General features: G+C 38.6%; 1 protein-coding gene across 1 annotated transcript; it reads left to right on the forward strand.

Moving 5' to 3' along the window:
- Positions 1-237: 237 nt before the first annotated feature.
- On the forward strand, positions 238-7,220 carry cxcl12a (chemokine (C-X-C motif) ligand 12a (stromal cell-derived factor 1)). The gene is made up of 4 exons (XM_083922448.1): positions 238-341; positions 1,777-1,894; positions 2,976-3,059; positions 4,779-7,220. Exons 1-4 carry the CDS (start codon positions 275-277, stop codon positions 4,804-4,806), a joined length of 297 nt encoding a protein of 98 aa, XP_083778574.1. The 5' UTR covers positions 238-274; the 3' UTR covers positions 4,807-7,220.
- The last annotated feature ends 2,220 nt before the right edge of the window (positions 7,221-9,440 follow it).

A 9,440-nucleotide genomic window follows, 5' to 3' on the forward strand; every position in this document is an offset into this window, starting at 1 on the left:
AAAATAATACATAGCATTTTTTTCGTCTGGTTTAAAGTCACACATCATATCACCTGATCAATATTCGTTAAAAAAACATTTTACAGTCTATGGTTAAAACCATGCACGTGTCCCTTACCGCTTTTATTTTGCCCTCCACGACCGGAAGTCTGATCAGTATTCCTGGTTGGCTTCACACTAGTGCGTAATTTAAGGCTTCGGCACAGTCCCGTCTGTCACAGCTCCTCTGGACTTAACTCTGAGCAGGACCACAGCTCCCTGGCATTATCGCAGAATGGATATGAAACTCTTGGCACTCGTGGCTGCGCTCGCGGTGGTGTTTTATGCGCCTCCATCACAAGGTATGAACATACTTTATGGTTTGCTATGTCGGTTCAGGTTTATTTAGACTTTTCTGTGTGTCAATGCTTAATAAGTGAATACAATCTGAACGTTGTTGGAGTTTGTTTTAACCATCATTTGCCAGAAAGGATCGTGGAGTGTCTATTCTTTTTAGGAAATACAATTGTCCAATAGTGCTAAAAGTGCACAATTGGATAGAAATGTTTGAATAAGCGCAATCACATTCCATAGTTGTTGCATTTTCGTATTCTTTAATAAAATAGAAATAACTATACTATGTTTTTGTAATAATTATGTTATGTTTATGTTTATCATATTCATCACGAAGTGGTAAAGTATCCATTTGTGATAAATCCAAAGTATTCAATTCGTCAATTTGATTAAAATGCTAATGTTCCCTGCATTACAATGCAACCTTTAACCTTAATTGTAATACAAATATTATTTTTATACCACAAATGTTAGTTGAATGAATGCATGAGTTTTGCTCTGGGGTGGGGGAAAAAACATTTTCCGCCGTGCGTAAAAGCACCAACAGGCTGCACATGTGGCTCTGGCAGTGAATTCCCAGTCGGATCACCGATCAACATGTGTATTTGTTCTGCTCTTTGTTTTCATTCAATTACGCGCAAATGAGGCAGCTATAAGACAAAGCCGCAACTAGTTTACATGGCGACATCAGTCACCTAACTTGAAGGTGTTGCGCCTTTTATCATGGAAATATACAGTGAGCTCGTATGTGAAAAATGATTAGCATAGAGTTTAATCCATAGCGGGGCTCCTCACCATTTGTTTGTGTCATCAGTTTCCCCTTAAAAATAGTAACTGTCAAGAAATTGATTCTATTTTGTCATTGTCCTTATTTTATTCTGAATGCACTGGTATTAAAAAAATGCCACGCATTTGTTTTCAAAACGGTTTGCATGGTTGGCGTTTATTTTTCCACATTTATCAACCGTGGAAATCTCCCAAAAGGTTGTAATGGAAAGTATGCACATCCATCATGACGTTTAAGGACCACACAGTGCACACATGTGTATGACTGAAAGAGCTTAGTGTTTGTAGGTCTAGTAGTCCTGATAAATGTTCCCACTTCTGTGGTTGTTCTGTGGGTCAAGGAAAAATCTTTCAAGCTTAAATATATAGATCTGATTTAAGTTGCCCCCGCTACCTTGCAAAAGATAAATGGATAATGGTTGGATATACATTTCAGTGCGTGTTTGCATGTGTGGACAAAGTGTGCTTCAACTTGTTGATAATTTCTTTTCTGTCTAATTTTCATTTGACGTATAATGTTAAATCATATTTATATACAACAAAATGTATATACCAGTATCCTATTGCACAGTTGTTCATTACCATCATCTAGGTTTTGATGCTTTGACACATACAGTTGTAAATGTGGAACTGATACTAATCTCTTCTCTTCCTCAGCAAAGCCCATCAGTCTGGTGGAGAGATGCTACTGCCGTTCAACAGTCAGCAGCCTCCCACGGGGCTACATCCGAGAGCTCAGGTTCATCCACACGCCCAACTGCCCCTTCCAAGTGATGTGAGTGTTGTTGTTGTTTTAACGCTGCCTGGCACCAACACAAGCACAGAGAATTGCATGTTCTCCACCCTGGCCTTAAAAAGTCAGACAGGTTTCCTCCTTGTTGGACATTTCTCACCATCAATCTCAGAGAGGTGACAGGCCAGAGAAAAGAGTTGTGCATGCATGTGTACTCACACGCCCCTCTGCCACTTGCTTTCACACGCACGCGCACGCGCACACACACACACACACACACACACATGCACACAGAAAGCATTTACCACAGCCCCACTGACACATCCACAGGAAGTGCCCCATTTGAGTATGAGTGAACGTGAAAAGGAGGTGGAATTTGGATGCAGTTGTGTTTTTAACAGGAAAGCAATAAATGTGGCTTTTGTAATTGCGTTGGCTTCTTATTTTCCTGTCACGCAGCAGTTCTTCTTTGTACAACCATTGGCTCTCGTCTCATCCATTGTTACGGTGGTGGTGTGAATTTACAGATTAAAATGCGGAGCGACACAAGCACAATGGCGTTGGTTGCAATAGACAGGAAAACTTCAGGAACAGTTAAAAGTGGGGAAAATATAATTGGAAGGGTCTTAGAAATACAGGAAAAGGGGGAACATCCTTTTTTTCACAGGACGTGTGCGCCAAATGATGCATGATCTCCCACATAGACACATGATCCAGTCTTGACCCATACTGTAAATAACCAGGGTTATGCTGGATTTAGAAAGAAGCCTGCAGCCACATGTTGATGGATTGATACCTTCATGTACTCAGATATTTATGGCACATTATTTAGGTTGTTTAATCAAGGGTAAAACTTAAGGGACATGATGTTTGAGAGCAGCCTGGATGCACATTTGCTTTAGCTATAGCAGTATCACATATATACATAGGGTAAAAAAGGAATTGGTCACTGTGAAAAAGCTCTCTGCGTGTGTCAAACCGACAAGGCAGTGTGAATTCAGGCTGTTTAATAACAACGTGTCAAGACACCTGATGTGACTGGCTTTGCATAATTCACCCTTTCATCTTCAGCTCAGGCATTCCTGGCAAACCAATACTGAACTATTTTCCTTTTTTTGATCAGTGCCAAGCTGAAGACGAACAAAGAAGTGTGTGTGAACCCAGAGGTCAGGTGGCTGCAGCAGTACCTGAAGAATGCCATCAACAAGTAAGTTACGACAACACGGCGGTTTTGGTTATGGATTTTGTGTTTACTGTAACATGTGTAATAAGCTGTCAGTTATCAACCGTTATCAGATAACTCACACAGTAAAATCACTTCTGCTCTATAGAAGTTTAAACCAAGGCATGCAAAAGCACAAATTCACATTTGGACATCTATCAATAAGCCATTATGAGAGTGGCAGCTCTTAATTGCCCAATTTAAATTGGAACCTGAACTTGAGACACGCTCTTACATGCCCAAGAGGGAGTCGAGACTGATTTTCACACACAAACTGTGGGATGGATGTCTGACACTACACAAACTTTAAAACCATGTTTAATCTGCTCTTTCTAGAGTGCTGTTATGGGTTCATCCCTGATCACCACTGTTTATGCAAGACACAGGTTTAATGAAATGTAGTTTATATCATGCTTGAATACATTTTGTATGTTTGCTAAACAGTGTTTTCTACTCAATGTGGGTGTAATTTGATAGAATTGCCAATCTGTTTTAGTAATTCAATGTAACATTAATGAACCAACTTGAGTTATATACTAATGTTAAAGTTGGTCTGAGATTGAGAGGGTTACAAGTCACCGCCAGTATCAACTGTCTTCTTCCTGCTCAGGGGAAGAAGACAGTTTTCTGAAGAATGTTGGCACCATAACATTTATAGAAGGGATCAAGTTGCCACCCTGAATTCTGTGCAGTCGTATATTTCTAAGAATTGAGCATCCCCCCGTAGCGTTCCGATTAAAAAAACAGTAGTTTGGGGACACAAAAAGTGTGTCATGAAAAAAAAAAAATCCACTCCTACAGTCACTGACCCTATAGAGATGTTGGTGATCCAACCTCTGACTCTATAGGCACCCACAGCCCCGCAGTCAGACTGTCTGTCTCAAGGATGATTGTGATGGCCTTGACTTGTCGAGGTGCGAACAGTCCTCTGCATAACAAAACAGCCCATCCGAAGAGTAGACGGCGGTCATTTACAAAGGATCAGTCCTAATGTGTTTCCAATTACACATACACATGGGAGGGATAAACCTATTTATAATGTGTCTGAAGCCACACGGTTGTAAGTAACGTATTATGCTTCTCTTTAGTCAGGTAAATAAGACCATGATTATCTTTTTGATCAGTTGAAGTGTAGCTCAGCATTTACAGTTTATTATTCCAATGTCAATAATTAAACTGCCCACCCATGTTCAAGTGTTTACACTGTTAATTGTGGTATTGTGTGTGTATATCACTCTGTAACTGCTGCAAATTAATGTTTTGTGAAATTACATCTTTAGGTATATGATGATTTTCTTCAGACACCAGCAATGAGGTCAAAAATTTACAAAATGCTCCTCTTGGAAAGAAAAACTTGACCCGTCGACAAGAAACTGAATAAAAACTTTGGAGTCAGTGATGGTGAAATTACTTAAGTATCTGTATTTCAATCAAGAATGTTAAGTTCTTGATTGCAGGTCAAAAAACATTTTAGTCCTGTAAACTTGCAGCAGCTGGTTTTGTTCAAGAATGTTGAGACTGAATATATTCTGAATGTTGGCAGTTTCTCTTTGTAATCCAGGCAATGCTTAGTTTTCAACATGGTGTTAACTAGTTACATTTTTAAAGCCAAGTGCTTGTCCAAATAGACATAATAGACATGTGGTATTAAATTGCATCTAATTCGTTCTCATAAAACTCATCAAATTTGCTTTTCCCTTCCAGGATGAAGAAATCCAAACAGGGCAACTAAAAACTCCTGCAGAGATCCTCCTGAGCCATCACCGAGGGTTTGACCCATCACAGCTATGTAACATGTGATATGAGATCATCTGGCATGTTGAACAGCACTTATCCCGGCTGCCACACTGCGGCCTTTTTGCATGGAATGAACCTACAACTCTTTATTGTGAACACCAAATCCACCGGCTTTGTCGCAGTCTTCACCATCACCTCTTTAACCACTTATAGAGATTGTAGATGTTATTAATGCAAAGTGCAATTATATCTGTGAGTGTATGTTTTCCTAACTATAATGTATATACTTTTTTGTTAATGGACATAAACAGTAAAGAGCTATTTTTTGGAGAGTTTCTTGTTCCTCTTGCCTTTATGTCATTTAAGAAAAAGGGATCCAAGGATCAAAGCGTTGTAGGGGGGAGAGCTGTAGATCAGCCGGAGGATTTTCTCCACAACAAACACAAGTTAACATCTCTCTTGCAAATAGCAGAGTCCTCTCATCTGCTAAAATAAATGAATACGGATTTATTATATCTGATCCTAAACGTGGGATCTGCTTATCCTAATCGTCTCTGGCTTTAAATGAACTGAACAACAGTGTAAAGTTTCTTTTCAAAAAACGATCCGAGAGTTTGCCAAGTTGTATTTCATGTTTCAAGTTAATTGGCACCGTGGAATTTCAATGGGTGCCAGATACCCCCAGACTGAATATAAGATGTATAAAAGATCCTAGTAAAAATGGCTATTACAATGTTTTTGTGATGGAAATGAGGATGCCAGAAGAGCGTGAGCATTTCCTGAGCTGTTTTGTGGCTGTGATTATGCGACCCTGTGTTACCAAATGGGCCTGCTTCTTTTTTTTTCATTCTCAGAGAAAAGCCGAACATCTGGATCCCGAAACTTTTTAATTGAGCGAGCAATAAGACGAAATTTACCGGAATCATAAAGCTCTGTTGTTAAAAAGAGATGTTCAGAACACAGTGAGGTGTCCAAATTGGTATAATAAAGAAGATGTTATCATTTTAGTTGGATTCTGATTGAAATAAACTCTTAGCATGAATGTCCATTTCAAAGAAGTGTGTACTGCAATTTAAGTTACAGTTACTACACCAGTAGTTAAAACACTATGTTATACTCAGAGCCACAGTAGAGAAAGTATAACTGACATAAATAGATGTACATGGATGTGACTACCTACAACTGTCATGCAGATAACAATGCACTTTATATCCGATGTATTCATGTTTTAACAACAACATTGACTATTACTCACTAAGTCTGATTATTAAATTTTGTCTTTTGTCTTTTTTATGTTAATCATGCTGTTTCCATTCTGTTCTTTTCGATCATTGAATGTGTAGCTGCATTTAACCGTTGAAGCCAGGGAGATCTATTCACCCATTCATTTCAATCTCCTTGTCACATGTAAAATTAATGTTATGCAAATGTTTTATTTTTGTACTCTTTTATGCATTTATATATTAAATCTAAACATTTAAATGAAGGAACTTTTACTCTCACAATTGAGTCATTGAGACAACCAGACAGTCATCCAGAAAGTTGTATTGTTGAATTGTTGTTATGGTTACTATTTTAATGTATGCTTTCCTACATACATGTTACGAGCCTTTTCGTCATAAATACACACTTATACCCACTGTGTGCACACACACACACTTAGACAGTCTAGTAAAGTGACTCCTTACATCTTAATGTTCAGTGCAAAGCAAACTGTTCCAGAGCCAACAAACAGCTGCTGTAATCTTACTGTACAAGCGGGTCAAAGGGTAAATCTAAAAACTTTGATGTATGAACATATGTTAAGCTTTACTCACAAGGGCAAATAAAAGGCAAGGACAATTATCCTGCCTGTTATTTAACTATTAACTGAACAAGCCACCATTAGGAAAACATTAGAGCTAAAGGGGATGAACTTTTAACTTCCCTCTGAGGGCATTATGTGAGGCGGAGCACAGTAGTTTATGTGATGAGGGTGGCGGTCCGCTGATTGAAACATCAGGGAGAGATAAAGGGTTTTGAGTGGCACTTCACAATGAATTTAGCGTTGTTAACTGATGAGCTTTGAACTGCAGTTTAAGAGGGATAAAAAAAATTAAAAAAAACAGTGAGCAGCACTCTTGTGTGAGATAAAGCCATTGATTTAGCTCTGGTGTGCCAATTTGGAGTGGAAACTAATCAGATATAATCACTGCATGAACTGTGTTTAACTGATATCACTGCAGGGATCTGCAGGTAGCATCAAGTATTTTCCTCCCCAGTAATGTGAAGATTGGGAAGCTTGTCTCCTCTGACTTTTTAATCATTCAGAGGACAGATCCTTGTATCTTAAAGTGTCGATTATTTGTACTCTGAGTAAACCGTTGTCTAAAACAGTTGTTCACTGCATATATTTCAATTAAACTTAAATTGCACGTCATTTTGCCTCCTATCATCAGTATTCTGTTATGAACATATCTATTATCACTGATCTGTGTGGGTTGCACAAAAACACACAGATTTAATATGTCCCCTAATAAAAAGCAGTTGTTTGTAATAGTTCTTAAGTCAATGTGTTCTTAGGATAACTGCCAGCACCCACCAGTTAAACCGTGCAGGAGGTGTGATTGGTGCCGTGAAGCCTGAGGTGTAGTAAAAGTTTAACTTTATGTGCACATTACATTTACCTGTAAATGGAAAACGTGGAGAGAAAGACATGGCTGAAAACATCACATTGCTTGTAAAATTAGCTAATTTGTATAAAATGTGTTGTGTCTGAGGAAAAACTACAACAACAAATGTAAATATAAGAAGAGGATTCTATAACAATATCTTTAATAAAGTTAGAAATCAAGCAAGAAATGGAAAGTAAATGGGGTTTGTCGAAGCACCAATGCCTCTGCACATCAAGTTTACTGAAGTGTAACAGAACATCATGAAATCAAATGAATTACTGGCAGATTCACATGAGTGTTCTTCGTCAGTGTCATGTTGGTACTTGAGACTAGCTCGGCACTGAGCCTAAATAAACACGCCACAGACGTGCTCACCCCAATGTGTTTCACACATTCATCATCAAACCTAGAGTCCAGCACACTAAACAACATGGTAACTTTAAAAGGGGACATAATTATGCTAATTTTCATACTTAAATATTGGGTTTCTACTAGAGCATGTTTACATGCTTTAAATTTGAAAAACACATAATTTTTCTCATACTCTCGTCAGTCGGCATCGTTATACTGTCATTGCACCCGGGGAACAGCTGTTACACGGTTACCTATATATATAGTATAGTTGTGATATCAAAACCATACAGAAGTCTCATAAAGTCTCATTTAAAGGCACAGTTTCTGAATACAAACTGTGTGCATTTCACTGATGATTGAGTATTTTGATACTTTCACAGTATTTATATAGCAGCTCGACCTGTTTCATAATAAATAAATAAAAATACATGGAAATCTCACTTTTAACAAGATGGGACCTTTACAGCCAATCCTTAAAAGACCAACTTTTCAAATCAAGAAGTCAGTTTAAAAGTCCAATCAAGTTTGTGTTTTATAATATTCTGAAAACAATAATCAAACCAGGAGGCTGTTGAGCACCTTGGTATGAGCTGCTCAGCCAGCACTGGACTGCTTTACTCAAAGGCTGAGGAATGTAGAAGACAGGGAAAGACATATGAAATTCATATTCAGCATTGCCTTCAAAACCCTGTTGGGGTATTTGGAGTTGAACCGCAAAGTCAAATGAAAAACTGACACCTTGACAGACGCATAACGATTTGTCATGTGAAATGTGAGGAATGACACACTAATAAGGGACGAGAGGGGCGTATGTTCTCATATACAGTGCATGTTCCCTCCATCTTTAGCTGTAAAGGCTCCCAGATGTGCAGCCAATGAAACTCCACTTAGTGGTTATTCATCATGAATAGCTGAGCAAGAAAATATGAAATTGAATGTGTTTATGTGTGTACATGAGTGCGTGAGAAGGTAACAGGGGTCATATAAAGCCACTTCAAGAAGGTCCCAGTGGACATTTCTCTCCCAGCGCCAGACCAGGTTTTAATAAAAAATACAAGGTGGTAAAGTTAACCCAGGGTCAGTTTTAATGTCTGTGTGTGTGTGTGTGTGTGTGTGTGTATGTATGAGTCATCATCAGTGAGTATGTACTGTATAGTGTGATGTCACTTCCTTTTGCTCAGTACGTCCTGGAAGCTGAACACAGTCCTTTAAAGCCCCCTAAAGTTTCTTGCCATCCAAATTGTCAAAGGAATCATGAAAATTCCCCTGCGGAGCGTATTAGGTGGTCAAAACGCAAACACTTCTTCGTCACTGTGGTCTGACCAAGAAAGAGTAAAACGCCACGACACAACAACGGAAATTAAAACTAGCCAGTTACAGAGCATCTGTGATCTGAAACTTGTGAATCGTTTGAACTGGCAGGATGAGTTTGCGAGCTCACAGTGTTCTTCAGTATTTTGTGGTCCACTGAAGGTCTAATTATATTGGTTTCACATATGCTCCATAAAATGCTCTGTTGTTTCCATGTCTTTTGGAAAAACTATCTGCTACATTCACACAAAGAAATAATAGTCATGAAATTATGTATGTGTGTTGTTCTGCTGAAATGTTGTACGTTAAC

Source organism: Echiichthys vipera (genome assembly GCF_963691815.1).
Source record: "Echiichthys vipera genome assembly, chromosome: 11".
NCBI lineage: Eukaryota > Metazoa > Chordata > Actinopteri > Perciformes > Trachinidae > Echiichthys > Echiichthys vipera.